The following is a 27,818-nucleotide window of genomic DNA, read 5'->3' on the forward strand; positions in this document are numbered from 1 at the left end:
GTTTTGGCAAGGGTGCTTGGTGAGGGTACCTGACTGACTCGATTCGGTCATCCGTACGGAATTGGTGATGATAAATTAGGGTATGTGTCATTTGTTCTGAGTCAAAGATTTGGAATCAAGCTTGAAGCTTGTTATGCCCACTTGGCCGCTGAGGGCTCTCACCCGGTACAAAAAAGACGACAGGCCTAAGGGTGCTCCGGTTGGCGCGAACATCGGCCCAGAGCGTCGTCTGAGAAGAATTATGTTTGATAAAAGCGGCTCTGAATTAGCCGACGTCCATCGGCGCTAAATGACGGAAATCATCGACCACGTCGGCAGGGCCGTACATGGAAACATAAATATTATTTTCTTACTAAGTAACTACTTGACCGAACTGCCAATGCGCCCGCTCTACTTGGCATTGCTACAAGATTTAATATTAGGAAATGGCGTCTATATTTAAAGTGAGATACCTCGTTGTAAGTGACAAAACACATTGAAATGCGAACGCTTTAAAAAAATAATGACGTCATCAGTAGACAACGCATAATGCATTGATGTATAAATGTTGCGCGTAATATCATTGGATGGCATTGGTCGCGGGAAGCCGCTGGATGCGGGCAGCGCAGGACCGATCGTCGTGGAGATCCTTGGGGGAGGCCTATGCCCAGCAGTGGGCGTCGTACGGCTGATGATGATGGCATAGGATTTTTTCAAAATAAACAAAACAAAAATCGACCCTCTCATTTCTGTAATAGTGTAATTCTCACAGCAGCAGCGTAGCAGTGCGTAGGATGCCGAAGAATCCTAGCGGTCTAAAATGGTTGACATTGCGCACTAACTTTTTCATGCGTAAATGTCAAATCGTTTTGATTTTTTAGATGAATTGCTTCAATGTGGCTTTTTTACACGTGGGTTAAAAACACCACATTGAAGCATAATTTGACATTTGCGCATACACAAATAAGTGCGCAATGTCAACGAATCTCAAATAGCAATACTGCTTTTTAGAAGTATTGCTACAAATGGCCTTTTCAGACCTCCTGGTCTGTTTTCAACTTGAAGGATAATGTGCTGTGTAAAACGCTGGACTACTTATAGGTATATAAGCGATAGACTCGAACCTGTTTTGTTCTATTATGCAGATGAGTGATATAATGTGCCGTTTCCGTGAATGGTTTCACTTCGAGAAGGTTCCCGGCAGTAAAAAGGGGCGTACAAAACTTCTGTAAAAAAAGCTGGGGGGTTAAAATGGCCACATCGAAGCAATTCATCTAAGAAAGCAATATTGCAATTTGACATTTGTTTGCATTGCGCACTTACTTTTATATGCGCAAATGTCAAATTGCAATATTGCTTTCTTAGATGAATTGGTTCGATGCCATTTTAACCCCCCTGTATTACCTACCCTTTAGGCAAATAAGACTAGAGTTCAAGAAAGAACAATTTGAAAAAAAAAACCTTTACTTGAAAGAGTTTTTACAACGGGAACATAACCACTATGGAAATACTTTCGGGAACGGCACATAACTGATGCAGATGCATAAACTGATTCAGCGTTCGAAACATGAACATAAAATGAGTCAGGGGCCTTTGGCGAATCAATAATAACCCTGACACACCGAGGTGCAATCGGTGAAACCACACAACAGTGGAGGCAGAAGAAAAGTAGAAGAGTAATAAATAAATAAGAGTAAACATAAACTTGCCTTACATGTGACTCAGATGAAAAGAAGTGATTTTATGCAGTCTACACTGCATAAAATCACTTCTTTTAAGGGGCAATGTATACGTTTTACAACAAGATTCCCATTGGCATTCAGATTTTACATTTGAACAGTTTTAAGACATTTTTTTGACGTGACTTATTGTAGATTTGCCGCGGATGGCATTAACTACTTGGCCGGACAAATGGGGAGCGCTGAGGGCTCTCACCCGGTACAAAATTTAAGACAACAGGCCTGAGGATGCCCTGTTGGGCGCGAACCTCGGGTCAGGGCGTCGTCTGAGAGGAAGAATATTTGAAAGAATTAATCGACCCTAGTGGGTCGATAGCGATAAGCGCTGAATGAGAGAAAGTTTTAAGGCAGTAATTTAACAGAAACTTTGTAAAAAAGATTACTATAAGATTAGTACACACACATACATAAACTCACGCCTATTTCCCACGGTGGTAAGCAGAGTCTATAGAATTCAATTTGCATAAGATTAGCGATTATCTAGAAGACACAAATGCATGGGATTAGCTGTCTGGGAACAGACGATAAGTAGCCAAAGTACTAAATTGTATAACAGCATTATATATTTTTTTTAAAGAATGTCTAGGGCTCTGTGCCGTGGTTTTTCTTGCAGCTTCTTTTCCCCGGCTATACAGGTTGTGAGAAGCTGCAGTAGTTTTAGACGGATGAGACGTTCGCTATGTAAAAATTTACGATTCAAAGTGCCTTCTGAATAAAGGTATTTTTGAATTTGAGTGTTCAATACAACAAGATATAGGTAGGTAGGTACAAACCAATTTTCGAGTATTTAAATTAAGACAGTTTCAACCGGAGTTCAATAAGACAATGTTTTAGATTGTACAAAGTGTAGAGCGGCCTTTAAGTATTGCTATTTAAGATATAATTAATATAATATATTTAAAGAAGTGCTGGGCCAAATAAACACGTTTTTATTGCCGTGGTAACATTGCGAGATTTATAATTACACTTCTCATCAAAAAAATCGAAACACTTCCGTTTTCATTGTTTCTGTCCGAATTTAACACAAAAAAGAATTCATACGATGAAAAAAAAAACCTAAAAGTATAGCTGGCAGTTTGGCCATTACAGTAATAAGCGAAAATTCTAAATTCAAAATTAGAATTTCATTTGTTTATCTTATAAACGAAATGAATCACTGTTTTGAGACAAATGTGTGTTTAGGGTTGGAGTACATTTAGCGTTTAAAAACTAAAAATTGGCGCCTATCCTTAAACTTTTTGTTTTTTATTTCAATACTGTGACTTTGGGACGTCTGAAAAAAGGTTTTTTTTTCTAAAACGTATGGATACTTCGCCCACAGAAGCCGCCCAAGTTGTGGCGTTGCTGGATTCTGGCCTTAGTCAGCGTGTTGTGGCTGCAAGACTGCATCTAAGCCTGTCATCTGTTCATAGTCTATAAACGTTATCGGGAGACTGGTTTGTTCACGCGCCGTTCAGGATCTGGCAGGAATCGGGTCACTTCTGAGCGAGATGATCGATTTATTGTAACAACTTCTTTAAGAAATCGACGCCTTAACGCTTTTCAACTGCAGCAGCGGCTTCGTGTTGTACGAAGGGTGGCTGTAAGTGACTCTACAATTAGAAGAAGGTTGAAGGATCGTGGACTGGTACCGCATAAGCCAGCAAATGGGCCGAAATTAACTGCAGACCATCGAAGAGCGCGCCTTAACTTTGCACGTGAGCACCTAAATTGGTCATACCTACAGTGGAGCAAAGTTCTCTTTTCTGATGAGTGTAAAATTATGCTGTATGGTAACGACGGAAGGAACAAGGTCTACAGAAGAGACGGAGAACGCTATGCACAATGCTGCATTGAAGAAAAGGTCAGCTATGGTGGCGGTTCGTGGACGGTTTGGGGAGGAATCAGCGCCGACGGTAAGACAGAGCTTGCTTTCGTGTCTGGGCCACGTCTGCCTGCACTAAACTGTCATCGGTACGTCGAAGAGTGTCTCGAGCCTCATGTGATGCCCTATGCACATTTTATTGGCAACGGCTTCATATTCATGCACGACAATGCTAGGGCTCACACCGCGGGCGTCGTACGAGATTATCTTAACGAAGTCGATATCTTTATTATGGAATGGCCAGCAAGAAGCCCGGACATGAATCCCATTGAACATCTGTGGGATGAATTAAAGAGACGAATTCGAGCAAGAGATCCTGCCCCAGAAACACTTAGCCAGCTGCAAGATGCAATCCAAGAGGAATGGGACAATATACCACAGCATGTGATCGTGACTCTTATCCGATCGATGAAGAACCGTATGGAAGCAGTAATTAGAGCTCGGGGAGGGAATACAAGTTATTAAATAAACGTTTTTTAGCTTTTTTTTTCATTTACGTGTGTTGTTTTATCCATTTCCTTTATACTCCATACGGAATAAAAATGACTCATTAAACAAAAAACGAAACCTATGAAAAATTCATTTAAATTTAGAACATTAACATTAAGATTTGATAAGCTCATATTACTCACTATTAAACGACATTTAACATTTATTCCTAAATGTACACATTTTTCTGATAATCCTGACAAAACGTAAACTTGCAAGGTGTTTCGATTTTTTTGATGAGAAGTGTAGTTGTTATGTAACTTATATCTCTTCGCATTCACTGCTGAGGGAGTAGGACTTTGGTTTAAATTTCGATTTTTGAACGCAATTAAGTACGCAGCAATTTCAGAAATAATTTGATGTTGAAAATAATGAAAATAATGACTTACCACATGCGAAATAACGCACAAAATCCTCTCCTATCGCTGAGTACACTTGTCACACATTTTCACTCATTCACTCGAAATCACTAATAGTCAGATTTCCGAACGAATATCACGTAAAAAAATAAAAACTGGTGGCCTTTCCAGTCGGGATTCGGGGATTTAAAATTCGAATTTTACATTTAAAATTCGACTTCGGTTAGGTCCGGACGCTGCCGCTCCGGACTGTTATTTAGAGCCAGAGCATGTTCAAGCGCACACCATCTATTTATACCAACGGTGGCCGGGTAACACCGCGACCAACTTACACAGACCTCCCGAAATCTTCCCGCCTCGAAACCCACCATACTAAACTCTCTAGCCAACCACCTAGCCAGAGGTCTGTGCTAACTGGTAGTTTTATATTTTGACTGCGAAATAAATATCAATCCCGGGCGTGATCTTTTCCATTTGAAAGCGGTTGGCTTCCTTGTGAAATGTCGTCGACCCTATCATAATGTGTTAGGAAATATAGGTTTCAATATAGTCATAGTAATTTATTGATAATAATAATTACACGTTACAGATATTACAAAATTCAATTAAATTAAATATTACTACGGAATTCAATTACATAGAACTAGGAATATACACATGTTATTCGTTATTCATGTTTATTATAAAATACCAGCATCATCACATCGACGAATAATAAAGTATTTAGAGATGAAAGCCACGAATTGGAATTTGTCTGAAAACATCGGTCTAAATTATCGTTTCGGCTTCCAATCGTCTTTTTCAATATTTTAGGGCATTTTATAAAGTTTGTTTTAAGAACCCATCACAACATTGTTATTTGAATTATTTTACCACCTTTTTGTATTTTATGTGTTCTCGCAAATAAATTGATTTGATTTGAACTTATCTCACCACCCATCACGTTGGTCTAACAGAAAGCCCGGTGAGGTGTGTGTGTCTTGGATGTTACCTCTAGCTACCCCAATTGGGATATAGTCGTGAGCTTATGTTATGTAAGTGTAGTGTGTTTTAATTCCATCAACAAAAAACACAAAAGGTAAATATCCCCAGGAATGAGGAGGAAACCCACATTCCCGAGAATTGTATTTTCGGAGGTATGTGACCCAACCTGTATTGGCTGGTTTTCCCTTCGCGGGTTGGAAGGTCAGACAGGCAGTCGCTTCTGCAAAAAAGCTGTCAAATCTTCAGGTTTGGTAAGCGGACCCTGTGAAAAACGGGACAATGCTAGAGAGAGGATGATGTATTGAGCCATTTCAGTTTACTTAAGCCATAAGCGTGAGGAGCTCGGTGGCGCAGCGGTAAACGCGCTCGGTCTGCGATTGTAGAAGTTAAGCCGGGACCAACGGCTTAACGTGCCATCCGAAGCACGGAGGAGCTCGAGATGAAAACTTTTTTTTTTGTGGTCACCCATCCTATGACCGGCCTTTGCGAAAGTTGCTTAACTTCTACAATCGCAGACCGAGCGCGTTTACCGCTGCGCCACCGAGCTCCTCACAGATGCATAAAATTACGTAATTTTATGTTTTAATTTATTTCCCGTTGGGTTAGGCACAGATGGCTGAATTCCACTAATTGCGATCCTGACACACCTCTTTCGCTTCTTCTATTCTATCACTACATAGTATAAAACAAAGTCGCTTTTTCTGTCCCTATATCCCTATGTACGCTTAAATCTTTAAAACTACGCAACTGATTTTGATGCGGTTTTTTTAAATAAATAGAGTGATTCAAGAGGAAGGTTTATATGTATAATAACATCCATTAAATAGTGGAGAAATACTGTTATTTTTGAGGTTTGAGGAGATGTCGTAAATAATTTATTTTTTTCCTCAGCATTGCACCCGAGCGAAGCCGCTAGTCGGGTCGCTAGTTAGTTATAAAATGAACATTGAGGCGATTAAAAATAACTTGGTAACAACCGGCGTGTTAGCCACGTGCTCATTATCCGAAAATATAGTACTATCCATATAAATTAATATCAATTCTAACTTAATAACATGTACGTAGATATATGTAGTGCGTATATATTACGTGTAAATCCGTATGATTCATTTTTGGTCTATTTGTAGTGTCTTAAATGAAATATGAGGTATATGCTAGTTTATCATTAAAATATCCGAAAACTATCAAGTAGCCAATTACTGTAGACACATTCTAACTTTATTTTAAATTAGGTATACCTGTCATTGGCCCCGATTCCTGTAGACACCTCCTAATTTAATTTTAAGTTATACCCGTCCTTTTCTTATCTGGGTTATAGGCCAATATAAAATTTTAGGAGGGTTTTTTAAATATCTGCCTCAAATTGACGTGTATTCCATAAATTTCATGCCTGTCAATTACCGGACCCTTTCCTTTTCGGCGGATAAGAAAATGACAGGTATAACTTAAAATAAAATTAGATGGTGTGTACAGGAATCAGCATCATTATCTTATCCACATAAACATAAGCCCACGACTATATCCTAATCGGGGTAGCCAGAGATACCTCCATCGCATGGAGAACCAAGTACCCGCACCTTACCGAGCTTTTTGTTAGACTAACGCCGTCTATAATGGTCGGGCCTGTGCTAGTATGTAGTTAAATGTACTTATTTTATGTAGGTTGTACTTTTAATTATTTATTTTGTTAGAATGCACTAACCCGCTATTATTATACTTGTACAAAAATTTCCTGTACCCAAAGGTTGCCTGGAAGAAATTGCTGCATGAGCAATAAGGCCGCCTGTTGTGCTTTTCTGTATATGCTGTCCTTGTCTCTGTATTTTGTGTCTATTGTGCTCAATAAAGTATTTTATCTATCTATCTAACTAGTGAAAACTGCATTTAGGATAAATTTATAACTGATTGGTGCAAATCCGATACCGGGGTTCGAACTGGCACTCCCCGTTAGAGAACCAAGCCGATGTACCATAGAACCACAGTGATTTTCTTGACCGCCCTAAACATTATATTTATATGTAGATAGATTAAAAACCAGGGACGGATATTGAACAATTTCCATGGACTAATTTAATGTACTATCCACGGGCAGCTAACTAGTTTACAATAAAACAAAAATTAGAGGGGGTTTTTCAATAAATATTTAATCGTATTTATGTATAACAATGTGATTATGTGTTTAAATACAATACAAGAAGTACTCACTACACATTTACAGTTTTTTACAAACAATATACAAGCGAAATATACCATTGACAATGTAAATCTACAAACAAAACATTGAAAAGAAATTGAAACATATTGCGATCTCTTTCGCACACATGATTAATCAACGTAAAACAAAAAGAGACAAATATTTTTTAAATGTTATTATATATATTTAAATAGTCAATGGTGCTAATTCCTGTAAACACCATCTAATTTTATTTTAAGTTTTATCTGTCAATTTCTTATCCGCCGAAAAGGAAAGGGACGGGTAATCGGCAAGCTTAAAATTTATGGAACACACGTCAATTTTAAGCACAAATCTAAAAAAACCGTCAAAAAATTTTAATAACCCGACAGAATTATGTTGACAGCACACGTCAAACGGTTTGCATACCAGCGAGATACCTTTTTGATTCGCCCATTCAATTACTCATTCTTCCAAAAAATAAGAGCTGTCAATCATCCGTCCCTTTCCTTTTCGGCGGATAAGAAAATGACAGGTATAACTTAAAATAAAATTAGTTGGCGTCTGGAGGAATTAGCACTAATAGTATTAACATAATGACAGCTAAATGATTACAATAGATAAACCATTATTGTTATTCAACAGAGTTTGGATTTATTCTAAAGAGATAACTATGATTGGCCACCTGATACAACACAAGTTATTTATAAACAACATCATAGAAGGAAAAATTTAAGGAAAGAGAGCTTCCTCTCTTTAGGGTAGACGTAGGTGGACATTTATGACACAAATAAAAGAGAAAAAATTGCAAACAGATTGTAATATTATATATCAATTATGAGCAGTAATAAAACAGATATATAAAGCCATGGTTGGTGGGAGAGCTGGCAGAGAAAGACGTAGAAGGACGTACATTGACCAAAAAGGAGATGTCCTTAGAAAAGGTTTAGTACGATCTACTCTGAACCGGCGTGCGTGTATGAAACTATTGATGAACGTGGACGAAGCAAAAGAAATATGTCAGGATCGAAGCAAATGGAATTCCATAGTCTCTGCTAACCCCGGTGGGAAATAGGCGTGAGTTTATGTATGTATAAAAGAGAAGGTGCAGGTCGTGTCGTATCAGGTGAAGGATTTGGCGGAGAGAAGAGAGGAACGGCGATTACTCCAGCACAGCTCTTAAATAATGAGAAAGACAACTAAAATCTAAATGTAGGTACAAAATGAGGGTGACGACAGCCTTTTCTGTACTTAAATTCGGCTAATGTTCGTTTTAAACAATACTATAATTAATAATAGCAACTTTAAACTGACCTTTCATTAGTAACTATGCAGGTAGCTATGAATTAATTGATACACATAATACCGGGTTCAGGGTATCAGGGATATGAGTCTCATATCCCTGATTAATGCCGCTAAGTACCCGGTATTATGTGAAACACATAATACCGGGTTCTTACCCGATAATGATGTGCCGATTTCGGCTACGGCGACTGCTCCAACTCCGACGTTCATGTGCTCGCATGTGGCTTATATAGCCAATCTTGTTGGCAAAGATCCTCGCACATAGGGGACATGTGAGTACACCATTTAAATATGCATACTTGATCGCCGCAGTCTCTACTTACCCCGGTGGGAAACAGGCGTGAGTTTATGTATGTTTATCAAAACTTATGAAAAGCCAGCTTTATTTTAGTATAGAATCACAGAGACAAGTGATGTTAGACTATTTATTTACAAATCAAAATGTTACTAAACAATGAAAACAACACCATAAGGAAAGTCAATAATTATACCATGCCACTAAAAACTTATCTTTATAGCTTTTTAATACATATTATAATTGGCTCCGATTCCAAGAGACACCTCCTAATTTTATTTAACACTTTGACTGTCCCACGGCAATTGTCTATACAATTGCCATACGTCCAATAGTGCATTATATGTCATGCACGGACGCACCGAGCTAGGTCTTCAGTGCATTACTTACATGTAATGCATGGACAGTTAAAGTGTTAAGTAGGGTAGTTTCCAACTAGTGAAATCACTTACTTTTTACTAAACGTCAAAACACAAAATTATTATGGAATTTGTATGAAAACGCAACCTGTGACGTCATAGAAAACGTGACAAAATGTCACACTTATTATTACATTTTTCTTTATTCAAATTTATAAATAAGTTAAATAGAAAAAAGAAAACGTTTTTTGTCAGCTTTAGATCTGTCTTTATTTAGTAAATCAGAATTTTATAATTTATCTTTGACCTAGGAAACTACCCAGTTACACCGAGGTTACACAGCTGTCATTTTCTTATCCGCCGAAAAGGAAAGGGGACGGATGATTGACAGTTGTTAATTTGAATGAATAACTCGAACAGTTAAGGAATATTTTTTTTTACATGGTAGTGGTTGCCTGGAAGAAATTGCTTTAGTGGAATAAGGCCGCCCATTTGTACTGTTGCTAAATGTTTGTGTGCAATAAAGTATATTTGATTTGAATCCACAATCAAATCGACATCTCACTACGCTGGTGTATCTCGCTGGTATGGAACCCGTTCGACGTGAGCTGTCAACTTAATTCTGTCGGGTCATCGACCAATGTAAAATTTTCAGAGAGTTGTTTAAATTTCTGCCTAAAATTGATGGGTGCTCCATAAATTTGTGTGCACCTATAATTGGCTTCTGTAACAGTCTTTGCGGTACACAGACTTAGGCATAGTTGTGAAGTAAAATAAAATAATTATTAAGAAAGGGATAGCGACAAAATGATTATTTCTGAAGTAAGGTAGAAAATCTAGAAAAAGGTACAAAATGGGTCATATCTCCTAAACCGTAAATAATTGCTGAACATACATGGGGGTGTTTCTGGTAGCTAATGAGCCCCTCTTTCTAATTTTTCATTTTGAACCTGAACTTCTGGGCCACCCTGTATAAGCTGTTGGTGTACCTTTTTTATATAAAAAACTAAGCCTGTCGATTGTGTCCCTTTCCTTTTCGGCAGATAAGAAAATGACAGGTATAATTTAAATTCAATGAAATGGCGTGTACTGGAATCAGCACCATTCATTTTGAATGAACTTATACGTACAGTCATGAGCAATAACATGTACCCACTTTAGAACCCTGTCGCACTATCGTATTTGACATTTTATGAGACTTACGGTTTAATTTGTCAAAAAAGTTAATGTGACATGGTTTCAAGGTGTATACAGTACTCGTGACCGTACGTATGTATAGTTTGTATAACATAATAAGTATAATAATAATTAATAATTAAATAAATCAATATAAACTACAAATATATATTATACTTAAATAAAAAAGTATTTTTATGTAAATAAATATGAAAGCGATTAAATTAATATTAATATCTTGTAACATAATCATATTTTTATTCTTGTAACCTTTACATTATAAACTAAACAATTATATTTTTTATATTAACAGAAATAATTATTGGCGCGATGTTTCTTTTTTAAACAATACAATCTATCTGTCACTTTGACAGATTGTGTTGCCATTTTTAATATAGTATTTACGTTAATACACAGTAGTTAAAGAACAAGTCAATTAGTGGTCCCGATTCCTGCAGAAACCTCCCGATTTTATTTTAAGTTATACCCGTCATTTTCTTATCCCCCGAAAGGGAAAGGGACGGCTGATTGACAACTGTTCATTTTAAAATTATTGAATGAATGAATGAATAACCCGGGCGAATAAAATAGGCAACTTGCTGATATGCAACAAGTTTGAAGTATGCTGTGGGCCAATGTAATTTTGGGAGTTACACAGTGTAACAGTTAAACACTGTTTCTGTGATAAAGTCACATAAACTCTTTATTTTTCACTTTCCTTCCACCGACTGCAATTGGAATACCATTGTATTTAAGTTTATAAATTATGTAATAGAAACTGGAAAGGAGTTTTTTTTTATATTTCTGCCGAAAATTGACGTGTGATACTTAACTTTTATGCCAGTCGATTGAATATCCCTTTCATTTTCGGCGGATAAGATAATGACAGGCATAACTTAAATTAAATTGAATGGTGTGCTGAAACCAGCACCAGTTCGAAGGTAAATTAAAAAAAAAAACACAACCCATTTCTGTCAAATTGGCAGCGACATCTATTGAATAAAAAAGGCGACAGATGTATTACTTTAAATCTATAGAGTATTTCAGAGTTATCATATAGCCGAAAGTATCTAAGGGTTTGACTATTAAGATTTGTAACTGTATTATTGCTTTTTTTGACATAAGGACACTGCGAGAAAGTTCACGGTTTGAAATGTAGATGGCGCTACAAGATTTTCACTTCTTTTTTTTGTTACTTTATTACTAAGTCTCAGTTATTTTATGAATATAATTGCGACTTCGACATAAGGCGACGCACTTAATTTACAAAGTTATGACACGATTAATATTTATTTTTATCATAATGTAACGTCACCTACAAAAGTACCGCAAACTTTGTATTGAGGTATCGCTTTAACAAGTGACGATTATATTTAATCCAAGCGTTATTGTCTTAATATATTGGTCTCATTCGCACTCATGTAGCTCAGTAGCTATCATCTCCTCTATTGCCATCTCTCTCTGCCCCGTGTCCAATATAGCCTCAGCACTAGGTATTACAATTACATCCATCACGTTTTTGGCACACGATAAGTCACACACTCCGTCCTTGTTATTTTCACAGTTTCCGCACATATCGGTTTCTTCTATCTCACTCGCTCTTGCCATATGCTCTGCTATATCGTTCTCTGTCATATGTCCAGCTATGTCCATATTTTCCATGTGTTGAGCTATGTCCAGAGCTTCTTGGACGTCTTTAGCGCAGAAATCTGTTATTTCCGAACATATTCTGGCAACATTGTCGTTCAAACAACTCGAACATGCCATTTCATCGCCATTATTGCTTGATATTCTAACTAATCTCTCTTTTTGTAACGTAGTGCAGTCTCCTAATGTGAAAACGACTTTTGTTTCAGTCTCTTCTAGTGTGTGTTCTAGTGATATTCTGGATATTTCCGAATCGGAGTTGTGGGTTTTCAGCGTGTGTTCTTCGCAGTTCGACCGGGCCAGTTTGGTGTCGTAGATATTGGGTTCACTTCCCATTATGGAAGTGGTAGAAGCGTCTAAAGCGGGTAACTCCTGGAGAAGACAAATTATGAGTCATTATTTGGCTTCAAGGAATTTCTACTAGGGTCTATCTAATACGAAGCGACTTAATTTTGATAATACTGTAACCGAAGTTTTAAATGTGCGACAAAACACATTCATCAATTTTTGAATGTGTAGTTTAGTGAAATATTCCTTAGAGCCAAAACGGCAGGACCAATTGCTGTATATTGAAAATGGACATTGTTAGATATGCTACTGTACCAGTACTATTTGATACTTAAACTAAAAATCTAGTACCCTTCTCATTCAAAAGACACACGTTCTACTGTGGTCCTGTTTTGTGTGGTCCCATCATCTTGACGTCAAGATGACGGGACCACACTAAACGGCAAACTGGAGCTCGACAATGACTATATATTATTATGTGTTCAATACCTGTCCAGTACCTTCGAAAAATGTGATCGGATTGTAATTAAATAAAGGAATAATATTAGAAGATACTGCAATATATTAAGGTACCTTATTCACCGGGACAATTGGCATTAACACTACCGCAAAGCATACACACACATGCAAGAAAGCTGTGCAAACATAACAAAAAAGCAGGTGGCAAACAGCGTAACATACAAAAAAACAACAAAACAGTGCACTTACTCGTTATTTCCACTTTACATATAAAGCAAAACTTATGAAGAAAAAAATATAACGTATGTACAGTCATGAGCAATATAATGTACCCGCTTTAGGACTCTGTCGCACTAACATATTTGACGTTTAGTGAGACTTACAGTTCAATTTGTCAAAAAAGTTAATGTGACATGGTACCAAAGTGTATACATATTAATGCTCGTGACCGTACCTATTGATGACTAATGAAAATTATGTGTTGGTCTAACAGAAAGCTCTGGTGAAGCGTCGGTACTAAGTTCGTCATACGGTGTACCCTTCTCTAACCCAATTGGGTATATAGTCGAAGGCTTATCTTATGCTGTAAATTGTGGTGTTAGTGAAAATAGTGTGTCAATATTATTTTATTTTCATTCGTGTGCATTCATTCAATTAGTTTTAAGCTTTTTCATCGCATTAAATAAGTTAGTCAGTGCTAAAGATGTAGTCATTTAGGCCACAAAAATTATTTAACTATTCTGTGCAAAAAAAACAATATAATAACACTTTCACTGGCCACAGTAAGCCGTGGTCCACTCTCAAGGCAATCGGTAATCAGAGTCAGTGAAAGTGTTAAAAAAAGTTGTTAATCTAGGGGGTTAAAAGGCCACATCGGAGCAATTCATCCAAAAATGCAATATTGCTATTTGCGTTTGCGCACTTACTTTTATATACAGGGTGTTAGTGACATCGTAACGAAAACTTTGAAGGATGAGTCAGACCATGATTCTGAGTCGATATCAAGTGGATTTTTCCGTCACAAAAATCATGTATTTTTTTTAGTTTTTTAAAATTATTTTCAATTCTATACTTTTGCGACGGAAAATTCCACTTGATATTAACTCAGAATAATCAGCTGAATCATCCCTCTCAGTATTCGTTACGATGTCACTTACACCCCGTACAAGTACAAACGGTAGCCATACAAGTAGGTATGGGTGTTAGTGACACTGTAACGAATATTGAGGGGGATGATTCAGACCATGATTCTGAGTTGATATCAAGTGGAATTTCCTGTCAAAAAATTCATGAATTTTTTTGTTTTTTTTAATTATTTTCCTATCCATACTTTTGCGACGGAAAATTCCACTTGATATTAACTCAGAATCATGGTCTGAATCATCCCTCAAAGTTTTCGTTACGATGTCACTAACACCCTGTATATGCGCAAATGTCAAACTACAAAATTGCTTTTTATTTTAGATGAATTGCGATGTTGCCTTTTTAGGCCAATGGTCATCTGGTAAAACAATGAAGTTAATTCAAAATTCATCCTCATGCTGAATAAGAAAATCTTTTTAAACTGTCAAAATTAGTTGAAATCGGTGTGAAGGTTACCTGGTCATCTTGATAGCTACCAACACTCCTCGAGTGTCGGTGTCTCCGCAAGCTCATAGCCGTGGCTGGTGATTGCCCATCAACCGCATCCTGTCACATGGGTTACTTTACTAGCTGAATACGAGAGCTTGGTATGGAGAATGCGTTTGTCGATGATATTTATTTTTATTACCAAATCCTACATTATGTCATAGAATAAAGAATAATAGGCTAATTGACAGCATAGTCAAAAGAGTTACGTTTCATGAAACGTCAAAACGAAAGTTTTTTTGGAGTCTGTATGGAAATACTGTCCTGTGACGTCATCAATACAAGCGGTCAAACGTTGTACTCAGTGATGTACCATTCCTTGGAATATTCCCAGTTTGGGAACGTTCCCGGCAGTAAAAAGGGGCAAAACTTATGTAAAAAGAGTTACACGATTTGTTTATATAGCACTTACCCGTGCTTAGGGAAGCACATACATAACATAAACAGCCTATATACGTCCCACCGTTGGGCGTATGAAGCGTTGAACGTATTTTCGGATTCACTTCACCCCCTCTGGGTTTTACTTTAGTCAGAAATGTCCGTATCTGGTTGAGGAAAACGGGAGAGGGCGCAGTTCATAAAACATCATCGACAAAGCATGTATTCTTCATCCTAGCATACTATGCTCATACATGTAGAATGAATGTTTAACATAATGGCCCCGATTCCTGTAGACACCTTTTAATTTTATTTTAAGTTATACCTGTCATTTTCTTATCCGCCGAAAAAGAAAGGGACGGATTGACAACTGTTAATTTTAAAATGAATGAATAACCCGGGCGAATTAAATAGACATCTCGCTCATATGCAATCCGTTTGACGTTTGCTGTCAACTTAATTCTGTTGGGTTATTGGCCAATACAAAAACTTCTGCATATAATTGACATGTGTTCCATAAATTTTATGCCTGTTGATTACCCGTCCCTTTCCTTTTCGGCGGATAAGAAAATGACAGGTATAACTTAAAATAAAATTGGATGGTGTGTACTGTCATTCACAGATTTTTTTTATGAGTGCGATTCAAAGTGTTTTTAGCCTTCCCAATGACAATACGATACCAAAACCTGGACACTGGTGCTGATTCAAGCAGACATTTCCTAATTTAAGTTATATGTTATTTTCTTATCCGTCGAAAGAAAAATCGACTTAATTATGTCGGGTTAGCCGACGTTAAAATTTTGTAAGAGTTTAAAAAAATACGTCTCGATGACACATCACTTTCTTTTTCGGCGGATAATAAAATGACAAGAATAACTTAAAATAAAATCAAGTTAAGAGAACATAACAGAACATTTAGCTAGCTGAAAACTAAATTTTAGCCCCAAAGCTGGTTCAAATTAAGGGCACAGACCTCTTTTGATATTTTTTGGAGATTTAGGCTACGTCGAGTAATAATCATCGTCAGCGTCCTAAAATTTTTGAAAATTAAGTCTTAATTGTGGCAAATAATTACTATTTCTATTTTATATACTGGGTGTTAGTGACATCGTAACGAATACTGAGGGGGTTGATTCAGACCATGATTCTGAGTTGATATCAAGTGGAATTTCGTGTCAAAAAATTCATGAAAAGTTTTCTTTTCTTTTTAATTATTTTCCAATCCATACTTTTGCGACGGAAAATTCCACTTGATTTTAACTCAGAATCATGGCCTGAACCACCCCTCAAAGTTTTCGTTACGATGTCACTAACACCCTGTATTTGAGCAGCTGGTAGACTGGAAAATTATAATAAAATAATAAAACAAATTTATTGCCAGTAACAGTTTACATTTTTTTATGAGAACTAGGTAATATTCATATATTACGAATACGGGCAAAAGGAAATGGCTCAGCTTGTGCTGTGATGTACCCATGCTATGGCACCATCTAGCGCTGGTTTTCAGTCATGATGTAGGTACAAGCATAGTTCAAAGTGAACTGTTTTCTTTTTTTTTTGACGTGACTTATTGTAGATTTGCCGCAGATGGCATTAACTACTTGGCCGGACAAATGTAGAGTGAGCTTGATTTACCTCCAATAAGTCACGTAAAATCTCCAATAAGTCACGTAAAAAAACATAACATGTAAAACATAGCAACATGTCTGGTATCCTTAGGCAGAAGTGTGTAGTATATACAGCCACTCAAAGCCGACTATGTTTAAGTAATATGGGACAATGGGATGTAAGGCCGTATACAGAAAGAAAGCTGGAAACTTATAAGCGCTTACCGGCGCTTGACAGCGCTGGTGACCCGCCCAGGAAAATATATGAACCCGCGCCGATAAGTACTAAACGGTGCCGACAAGTTCCGACAAGCTTCAACACGCGCTGGTCAGCGCTGGGCGCTGCCATTATAATTGCATTACATTTTGCTTGGTCTGTCTCAACCTGCTTCCTTAGTGTAGAACGGACCAGCGCTGCCAAGCGCCGGTAAGCGCTTATAAGTTTCCAGCTTTCTTTCTGTATACGGCCTAATAGGTGACTGGGGATTGCCATTAACCGAGCACATTTCCTAGATACCACGTGATATCAATTGGCGACAATTTTCAGATATGTATTTAAAAAATACAGACGCTTATCTTATAAGATAAGTATAAATACCATTTCAAATATTTTATTTTCTGGAAAAAGCTTTATATAATAGAAAAAAAATATATTTCTCTTCAATTATTTTAAATTTCGCGCGAAGTCGGTAGGTCACGTGACATTTCGCTGTGACGTCACATTTCAAACAAACAAAGAAACTGTCAAACAGTATAGGTAACTTGACAGATAATTTTAGTTTATTTTGTAAAATGTGACGTCACGAAGCTCAATCATGGCCGCCCGTGTTTCGGGTCTTGTATATACAGATAAAAAAACGCATTCTTATTTTGTAAAAATAAAATATTTAAAAATGGCCTTAATAAAAAAACTATTGGATAATTATCGTTAAATGATGAACTACCATATCTGACATATTTAATATTTTATTGTTGCAACTGCCAAGTAGCCAATTATCAGTAAAAAAAAAAATAGCTACAAGTCGTTGTTCGTTATTCTACATTGTTCTAAGTTTACGCGGTTATTATCATAATTAAAACACATAATAACGGGTTCTTACCGCGTTTAAAGTAGGGATATGAGACTCCCGATATTTCGACACTGTTGCAAGTGCCATGATCACATACATCCCTACTTTAAACGCGGTAAGAACCCGTTATTATGTGTTTTAATTAAGTCCAATACACCTTCACAAACACTCAGTGGAGCAGCGTGGTGAAGTATGTGTCATATTAACCCTAGGTGTACGGAGCTTGTATAGTGTGAATTCATATAGTGCATTGTCATTTTGATAACCCTATAACCCACAATTTTCATAAGAGAGAAGAGGATGATTGGTTTGAGGTTGATTGATGGAGTATTATTGATTGATTGAAGTTGATTGATGGAGTATTATTGATTGATTGATTACCCAATATGATTACCTTGAATCTATTAAACTGGCGGTTGTATTTCCCTCGTTCAGACGCCACCAGACTCCTCAGCGACTGGGTTCTAGGACATTGGCTGTCGATGAACCGTCTATACGTGCCGAACAGCTTCGAAGAATCGGACCTGTGTCATAGAATAAACAACAGTATTACTACGTATAGACCTGACACTCTTCGCCCCGAAGTAATTCAAACTTAATCATAACTGTTTTACATAGGTGGTATACAGAATATGGTAGGTACTTATAACACATAACATAAACAGCTCAAATATGTCCCACTGCTGAGCACAGGCTCAATCAACCGGAGGGGGTATGGAGCATAATCCACCACACTGCTCCACTGCGGGTTGGTGGAGGTGCTTTTACGGCTAATAGCCGGGACCAGCGGCTTAACGTGCTCTCCGAAGCACGGAATCATCTTAGAGGAGCATCTTAGGAGCTGTTTCCGCTAGCCATGCGCTAGCGTTGTGTCAGCACCTACATACCTATTTAAATAAAGATATTTATTCGGCAAAATGTGATATCGTTGCACTTACATGGTGGTGGTAGTGAGAAGTCTCTGCAGGTTGGCGAGGGTAGGTCTCATGTCAGGCACGGGCAGCCCGCGACCCCACAGCAGCTGCGCTATACACTTGTTCAGAAGAAACATCGCGTAGCGAAACAAAGCCGTATCGCCACCTCGAGCATACAGGGGGATGCTGAAACAAAATTATAGTGCTAATTAAAAATAAATGTTAAATAAAAATTAAAGTAAAATTGAGTAAATAATAAGTGTTACTCAATTTTGGATGAAAATACTACAGAAGGTAGTATTAGCTAGGTGGCGACTCCTGCGAATAACAGCACCACTTCGGATGACTCGACGCCTACTATTTCTAAAGAGTGGCGTTTCATCCACGGATGAAATACATCTGCGGATAAGCTGTCACCCAAGTCTCAAAATCTTGGTCAAATTCAATCACCGGTGAAAAGAATTCAAAATGGCGGAAAAACAAGATGGCCGCCAAACAATTTGCTCAACCGTTACAGGTACGTGAGTCTTTTTCGAACAAATGTTATTCAAATTGAGAAGAATGTGACACAACACACCACGCACCATCTAGTTTACACATAAAGCGGAACAGCTTTACTTATGGATCGATAAATCACTTACTTAGGATCAGGCAGGTCGTGCGCGACGTCGAGGATCTTGGTGGCGGAACCGCGCAGCGTGATCTTGTACCGCAGCGGCTGCGCAGTGAAGGCGGCGGCCAGACACACGGCCTGCGCCGCCAGCCCGCCCGCTACCGCGTCCGAGACCGGGCTGTGGGCGCGGGGGCTCTCGTCACCGCACACGGGTAGCGGGACGTCGCATATCGTCCAGGTCGCTTCGTCTTTCTGTGGGGATGGAAGACGCATTATTAAACAGGGGGTTAAAACACGACACGATGTTCGCCTTCTCCTTAATTTGCTCCATGTAAGCTCTTCTTGGTCTTCCCCTTCCTCTCTTTCCTTCTATAATGTGCTTAATAAATTCGTCTTTTTAAGTGTCCAATCATCTCGCCTCATATGTCCTCAAAAACTCGCATATAAAAGTAAGTGCGCAATGCAAACATAATTATGTCAAATAGCAATATTGCTTTTTTAGATGAATTGCTTTGTTGCGGCCTTTTTGACCTCCCAGTGCTCAGTTCAGTTCAAATATTAAGAGTTTTTGAGGACAAAAGAGGCGAGATGATTGGACACTTAAAAAGACACGAATTTATTAGGCACATTATAGAAGGAAAGAGAGGAAGGGGAAGACCAAGAAAATCAAATTAAGGAGAAGGCGAACATCGTGTCTTGTAAGAAAGTCAAAGAATTTGCCATTGTTAGACAACAATGGAGAATTCTACACCGACAAGAGCGTGGATCTTAAATTGATGATGATGACTCGTGATAACGTAACACTACGTTATCAAACGGCTAGCCATGGCGGCTTTTCATAGGATTGAGTATACCTGGATTTCTAATACCATGAATGAGCTTTTGTTATGTTCATCATCACCAGCCCATTAACGTCCCCAATGCTGGGGCACGGGCCTTCCCTATGGATGGATAGGGAGATCAGGCCTTAAACCATCACGCGGGCCCAGTGCGGATTGATGGTTATTAACGACTGCTAATGCAGCCGGGCTAAACGTGCCTTCCGAAGCACGGAGGAGCTCGAGATGAAAACTTTTTTTTTGTGGTCACCCATCCTATGACCGGCCTTTGCGAATGTTGCTTTACTTCAACAATCGCAGACCGAGCGCGTTAACCGCTGCGCCACCGAGCTCCTCATGTTATGTTACCTTATTTCTAGGGCAGTGGGGTAGAAAGTGTTTCCTACCTGCTGTATGTAGAATATCTGATGCAGATGGCTTAACAACTGACTCCGCTGCGAGGCTAGCGCCGCATGGGAGCGAGCAGCGAGTTCCCTCAGCGCGCCACAAGACTGACGGGTCTCCTTCAGTATCTCCGAGCGACGGGATAGCGCGTGGTAGTCTTGGAGCAGTTCCAAGCCTAGAGTAAATAAGATTTTTATTGTTTTTTGACGTGACTTATCGTAGATTTTATATTTACTACTTGGCCGGACTAATAGGGAGCGCTGAGAGCTCTCACTCGGTATGGTATCGTAGTGGGCTCTATTTTTCGCATTTAGATACATACATAACATAAACTGCCTATATACGTCCCACTGCTGGGCACAGGCCTCCCCTCAATCAACCGGAGGGGGTATGGAGCATACTCCACCACGCTGCTCCAATGCGGGTTAGTGGAGGTGTTTTTACGGCTAATAGCCGGGACCAACGGCTTAACGTGCCCTCCGAAGCACGGAATCATCTTACTTTTTCGGACAATCAGGTGATTCAAGCCTGAAAAGTCCTTACCAAACAAAGGACAGTCTCACAAAGTGATTTCGACAATGTCCCCATCGGGAATCGAACCCGGACCTCCAAATCGTGAGCCTAACGCTCTAACCACTAGACCACGGAGGCTGTCGGAGGCTGGCGTTTAGATACATAGATGGCCCGTTATGCGTGTAAGTCATGAAGCATCGGAGTTGAAGCAGTCGCCGTAGTCGAAATCGGCTGGATCGCATCACATCACATCAAGTCATGGCTATACTAGCCAACCTAACGCCGTCCAAATGCTCAGAAGCCATAGGTCATAGGCTACACGGAGCGACCTTGTTTGCTGTACGATTTGTGCCCGTTGTGCTCTCACCTGGTATAAAATTTTAGACAACAGGCCTGAAGATGCCCTGTTGGCGCGAACCTTGACTCAGGGTGTCACAAAAAGTAGACTCAGGGCGTCGTCACCTAAGAGGATTATATTTCAAAGAATGAATCGACACTACCAGGCCGATAGCATTTTTCTTACCAACATCCTGGTTTTCTTCAAGCAACTTAGCGTGTATCTCTTTAAGTCTTCTAATGTTTGCCAGCTTGCTGTCTCTTTCATCCGCCAATATTATTCTCTTGAACCTTAATATTTCTAATTGTTTCGTCAACCGAATGTGTTCCGATCGTTGGAAAGGCGAGGGTTTTGACTGAAAGGATAAAAATGTAAATAGAATAGAAAAGTCTAGGGAAAAAAACATAACCAAGAAAATTCCAAGATCCTTATATCAACAATTCATAACATAAGAATTTATTGTAACTTTATTATAATGTAATGGGTGAATATCAAAATGTGTCAAGTTTGGTGGCGAACCATCATTTCACCTTTCGTGAAAAATTGGGGAAATTGGGGAAATTGGGAAAATTTGGAATTGAAAAATTCCTTTTTCATGTCGGAACCGAGGATCCTTTTGGATCTTTTTCATGTCGGAACCCAATTTCTCACGAAAAAATAATATGAAATTTCGCTACCAAACTTGAAATTTTGAGATTCACCTTAATAATAAAAGTTTTCTGATTTAAATTAAACATATTTGTTTCTCAACATATGATCACACACACACATAAGATCTCGCCTATTTCCCAATGTGTTAGGCAGGGACTACGCAATTCCACTAACTATGATCCTGCCTGACACACCACTTTTGCTTCCTCCACTTTCATTATGAATATATTTAGGCTGAATGTGATTTTACGATAATATAATGCTGAAATAGTAACTCTAACCCCAGACATGATACAAGAAACCTCATAAGTTACGTTTTGGGTTTACATAGTTCTAATCTGTTATGTATTTGTCCCGACCGCTGGTGGGTAATTCATAATGAATAAATCAGTATGCAACTTACTAGCGCGTTTGTTGGTCGCCTTTCGTTATACCCCACACATATAAGTACGAGCATATATAACACAATCTAATCTAATCTAGCCTACAAGATCCCACTGCTGGGCAAAAGGCTCCCGTTCCTCACCAAGTTTTATCTCAAAATAAAATACACCTCAAGGTGGTACTTACCTTAAAAGATAAGAGATCATTCAACTTCAATGTGAGCCTTGGTCCGTTGGAAGACAATGGTCTTTCCTCCTTAATTCTGCCGTTTTTACTCAAGTCACTCTGCGAAGAAGATTTCTCCTTCTCCGCACTCTCTTCTTCAGGCGAGAAGAGATTCCTCTGAGATTTACTCTTGAATTTCAACTTATCATCACACTCTTCATATTGTGACCAGTCGTAAGCCATTGCGGATTTCTTGTAAATCTTCTCCTTTATTTCTTGCACCGCCTCTTGTCTCTTCTTAATAGAGTATTGGAGTAGATGTAGCTTCTGTAATTTACTAGCGTTGTAACTCGGTCGGATCTCGGACTTCAAGAAGTTTAAAGCTAAATATCGATACTTAGGCGCCCTGTCCGCTTCGTTTCTTAAATCGTAGTTTTCAGCAGTCTCACTCAAATCAATTTTGCTATTAGACAAATCTTCGCGAGAAGATTTTTTCGTTATATTATCACAGTTTATATCACTAGCGACGACGTCCATACTGTCCGGCGAATGTTCGTATATATAGTTGGGGTCTTGCTTTCTCTCTACACTCTCCTCTCTTCGCCTTTGACTTTGACTTATGTTCAAACTAGTCGATGTTTTCAACGAAGAATAGTTTTTAAGACCCCTCTCGACGGGACTGTGGCTTTTTGAATACTCTTTCTCTAGTTTCTTGGGAAATTTATTCGGAGATATCGACCTTGCTTCTTTGACTTTGTGGTGCTGTAGAAATTTTGTCTCCAAAGTGATTTTTGATGCGTTCGTCCTGCCCGATGAATCGGAGGAAAGTGAACCGTGTTCGATTTCGTTTTCTGGTGGTATTATGTCTAACTTAAGACTTTTGTAGGAGCAGAAGTATCCGCCTAGCATTTGGAAAACTAATGTGTTGCTTTTAAAGCAATCTGAGGTGAAGTTGAGGGCAAGATTGGCCCCGATGTATCGCAAGCCGCTGAAGTAGACGCCCCAAGTTTGTATGACAGTGTCTTGAGGTTGACTGATGTCTTCCTCTTTGAGTGTGTGACACCATATTCTTATTACGACGTTAGTTGACGACATGCGTTGGGTAATTTCTGTAAAGAGAAGTTAAAATGTTGTTGGAAGCATGCAGACATGCCGTCGCGGTACGACATCCGCGCCGCACGCGTCGTGCATTTTATCGAAGGCTTTAACCAATAGCTGTACATCTATCCACAAAGATAGCATTCCTTGCGTCTATTGGTCCAGACCCTCGATATGAATCGCAACACGCGCGGTGCGGTTTCCGTGCAGAGCCTGCTGATTCGCGTTGTAACTATGATAACTGAGATGGTGAAGTTTACAAAATGATTCATTTTTAATAAAAAATACTTATGCGTTTCACCACAATCTCACCTGATGGCAAGTGAAGAGGTGGCAGAAATTGATGCACGATTGCCAAGTAAATGCCTATTAGCTATAGTTTTGAGGAAGAGTAAAAGGCAGGCAGAAACCGTGGGGCGAGGTACTACATTATTGACCCAGCTTCACCTTAGGACCTTTCTCTCCTAGCAGCTTCTCCAGACATCATGCCGAAACAGGGGTTTTATCGCTTGATGGCAAGACCTTGTTTGAAGGGTGGTAACCACGTCCAAAGCCTACTACCGGTAAATGTGTCGCTCGATTAGAACTACCTTAGGGGTCACATTTAGGGTCTCGAAGGTCAGCGTGCGTGAACGGGCGTGAGCGACTCCAACCTCCAATGTTTTCGCCGTTTCAATAAAAAATAAGCAACGTTTCAAAGCAATACTTATAACTAGGTAATGCTTAGTCGTAACATAGCCAATCATGAATAGAACACAAATCGATTTTATGTTGTGTTAGTCTTTGCAAAAGTACCAAGCAAAATACCTAAAAATATGCACTTAGGCACTATGGAATTCGAGATAAACATAATGCATTTATTATTGATGTAATTTATCTACGCATTACGCGGATAATAGTCAATAAATCATTAATTTGAAATCAAACGTGTACAATTGTTGATATTATAATATTCACGATAAAAGCGTTTTTAGGTGATTCCTCCAACTTTGCTTGCTTAACATAGATTCTAATTAGGTAAATTGATTATCCGTTGTGGAATTTGACCATCTTGCATCCATCCATCCATTCAAAACATATACAGGATGTTAGTGGCACCGTACCGAATACTGAGGGAGATGATTCAACTTATGACTCTTGAGTTGATATCAAGTGGAATTTTCCGTCGCAAAGCTCATAAAAATGATATTTTTTTAAATTATTTACGCGTGACGAATTAATTACAAACTTTATTGAAAGGTGAATAGGAAAGAGAGGAAGGGGAAGACCAAGAAAAGTTTACATGGAACAAATTAAAGCGAAGGCGAATGTCGTGTCTTAAACGTTATCAAAGGATGCACTGGAGGAAATTATACCCTATCTGCCAATTTCTTCTTAATTGGGTCGTGTAGGTTCAATTTTTTTTTCCTTTTGCACGCAATCCTACCAATTACCTTTGGATAATAAGCACTTCTTGTGGTGTATAGGTATCATTTTAGGTAAGCGACCAGTGTCGCGTAATGTTTTGGGCCTTAGTTGGCTAGATCCTGCGGCAGGTTCAATATAAATTATGAAATTCTGATTACTAAATAAAGATAAATCTAAAACTAACGAAAACATTTTCTTTTTTCTATTCAACTTATTTATGAATTTTAATCAATAAAAACGTAATAATAAGTTTGACATTTTGTCACGTTTCTCCAAGACGTCACAGTGTGCTTTTTTATACAAATTCCATAGTAATTTCGTGTTTTGATGTTTAGTATACCGTAACTGATTTGACTGGTAGAAAACTAGCCTATTGGTACGACAGTTTAGGAATGAAGTAACAGAGTGGTAATATTAGTGTTTCTCAACAGACCTAAGTGTGATAAGTTTACAAGGAAAACCCCATTAATTCTAAATTATGTTCAAAATAATAATGTTAATAAGGCAAAGTTTATTAATATCTTTTTTTTTTTTTTTTCTTGGTTTAAACTACAATCAGTCCTCTAGACTATAAGCAGTTTCGTTAAGTGGATAGATGACGTGTCAGGAGCCACAACCAATGTCACAGCCTCCCACTTTATACGACATGGCTTCTCTTCAGTCGTTTCACCACATTTACGAGGTCTATAAGCTCTGATGCGAGGGGATTCGGATGATCGGCTAGCCGCTCTAGATGTTTCTTTTGGTAATTTTTGATCTCTTCAGCGACGGTTGGAATGTTAAGGTATTCGTGTATTATTATTAATATCTAATGAATCATTTTGTACTAGATAACATTTAGAAAATAGGTCAAAAGTCTAGACATAATGCGTAATTACTAAATATATAGGATATTAATTATATTAATTTTGAAAATAGCATGGAGAATCTAACTAACTCTATAACTCTATTCAAATTGCTCTATTTAAATTGCTGTGCCCAATCCGGGCCCATATGTGTTACATACCTTATATTACCAACCTCCTACCATGTGGAACGCAATAAATGATATGATTATGATTAAGATTATGATCCTACACCGACAAGAGTGTGGCTCTTAGATTAGTAATGTGATGACTTAAATTATACAATGTTTTAAGGGGTCGTAGTAATGTCAGAAAATATAAACTAATAAGGTTTTTTACCTTACACATATGAACCCAATTGCAATACTATGTTTTAAAGAGCCATTATAATAACCAATATCTGATCCTTTTACTTTTAATTTATTATTATTATGGTTCACAATAATAATAATAAATAAATAATAACACTATATTGCACAGAAAGAATGTAAAGCAAATACAACAAGCAACATAAGAAAATAAATGGTACAAAAGGCGGCCTTACTGCTAAAGTAGCAATCTTTTCCAGGCAACCTTACAGGATAAACACCATCTTAGAACTTTGTATTAAAAGTAGTCTAATTTGGGTATAATATTTGGGTATTATGTGAATAATTATTACCTGAATCAATTTCTTTCCACTTGGGATGTGGAGAGCTGATACGTTCGCTTGTGTAGAACGGAGCGGACATTGTAGTGTGATGCAGAGTGAGATAGAAACTACATGCGGACGTACACCATTCCGGAGGCCTGATGTTATAACCCACAATCTGGAAATTGGTAAAATAATATTGGAAATATAATCAAAACCAACTTAGTTTCGTTTTTTTGTTTTTATTCTTTTTTTTTACAATTTTTGTGTGTGAAACTGCCTTTGTTTTATATAGCTAAGTATTTCAGATCAAAATATTTCTGTTTGTAATCAATAAGGTAGATTTAAGTAAAAACATTTAGGCTTTTGGGATATCTGTAGATATCAGAGTATCTAAATGTAATTGTAGTTTATATACACAGATAAACTCACGCCCGTTATCCCTGATGGGGTGGGCAGAGCCACAAATGTAATTATTATAGTGCTTTTTTTTGTTTTTGTAGGTCATTCAGCGAAACAAGCACAACCAGATATTTCTACAAATAAAGAAGTAGGATATACATACTAATCTACTTATTTTAATAACTGCAGATACTAATCGATAAAAAATATTGTAACGGCCACTCTTATCACAAGTGAGATAATTTAACAATAAAAGTAAATAAGTTTGCAATAGTTAATTGTAGGTTATATTTTATAATAGAAATAAATAAATTAACAGCTGCATCCTGTACTAGGAGCACATAAGTCATGCAGATAACGCTTGACAGTAGGCGTTTGTTAGTAAACCCTATCTTGACTCATCACTAAGAAAAAACAGTTGCCACCTACTACATGTGTTCAGATACAATTTGCCCACCTGAATAAGGCTTCGTAGACGAAGTTGTTGTGTAGCTAATGGTGTCCATTCCCTACACCTTGGCCTCCCGAACATTATTCAACAAGATCATCCACAAAAATGCAAAAAAACAACACACAAAGACTTCCCATAAAAGAGGTTCTAGAATAAATACTCCTACGAATCATATATCACGAAAGTTATGAATAAGCAAAAACATGGACTATGCGAACGATTTCAACATTTGAAATATATGATAATGCTTTTTAATAAATAAATAAAATACATTGTTCAGCTGACTTTTTTTACAAAATGTCATTTCTATTAAATTCCAGATACCTACCTAATTTCTGCAAATCCTACCAAGACATTATAACCTTATTAAAATTTACAGAGTTT

The 27,818-nt window shown here is 38.0% G+C and overlaps 3 protein-coding genes across 17 annotated transcripts in view; 1 reads left to right on the top strand and 2 right to left on the bottom strand.

The window, feature by feature from the left end:
• Positions 1 to 4,676, bottom strand: part of LOC126378014 (ryanodine receptor) — a 167,659-nt gene extending 162,983 nt beyond the window's left edge. For all 14 annotated transcript variants that reach the window (XM_050026051.1, XM_050026050.1, XM_050026042.1 and 11 more), the window contains exon 1: positions 4,461 to 4,676. The gene's annotated coding sequence lies outside the window, so the exon portion shown is untranslated. The remainder of the gene's footprint in view (positions 1 to 4,460) is intronic.
• The window catches only part of LOC126378047 (irregular chiasm C-roughest protein-like), a 416,593-nt gene that overhangs the window by 118,040 nt on the left and 270,735 nt on the right, over positions 1 to 27,818 (top strand). The gene's annotated exons all lie outside the window — the stretch shown is intronic.
• LOC126378049 (uncharacterized) lies at positions 8,391 to 27,727 on the bottom strand. 2 transcript variants are annotated; one of them, XM_050026149.1, is made up of 10 exons: positions 27,441 to 27,727; positions 26,612 to 26,759; positions 22,622 to 23,709; positions 21,587 to 21,755; positions 20,553 to 20,725; positions 19,356 to 19,579; positions 18,739 to 18,900; positions 18,195 to 18,324; positions 14,716 to 14,805; positions 8,391 to 12,741 (listed from the first exon to the last, which is right to left on the bottom strand). In XM_050026149.1, the coding sequence occupies exons 1-10, from the start codon at positions 27,513 to 27,515 to the stop codon at positions 12,130 to 12,132; spliced, it is 2,871 nt and encodes a 956-aa protein (XP_049882106.1). In that variant the 5' UTR covers positions 27,516 to 27,727; the 3' UTR covers positions 8,391 to 12,129. The 2 variants fall into 2 exon arrangements, with proteins under 2 accessions (XP_049882106.1, XP_049882108.1); XM_050026151.1 differs by lacking the exon at positions 14,716 to 14,805.

The sequence above is a fragment of the Pectinophora gossypiella genome, chromosome 25 (assembly GCF_024362695.1).
Source record: "Pectinophora gossypiella chromosome 25, ilPecGoss1.1, whole genome shotgun sequence".
Classification (NCBI taxonomy): Eukaryota; Metazoa; Arthropoda; class Insecta; order Lepidoptera; family Gelechiidae; genus Pectinophora; species Pectinophora gossypiella.

Excerpts from the sequence above, each read along its gene's own strand:
- LOC126378049 (XM_050026149.1), bottom strand. The coding sequence starts at position 27,515 with ATGTTCGGGAGGCCAAGGTGTAGGGAATGGACACCATTAGCTACACAA. Across the intron at positions 26,760-27,440 it reads GTCTACGAAGCCTTATTCAG|ATTGTGGGTTATAACATCAG; the intron begins GTGGGCAAATTG and ends ACCAATTTCCAG. Across the intron at positions 18,901-19,355 it reads CACGACCTGCCTGATCCTAA|CATCCCCCTGTATGCTCGAG; the intron begins GTAAGTGATTTA and ends ATTTTGTTTCAG.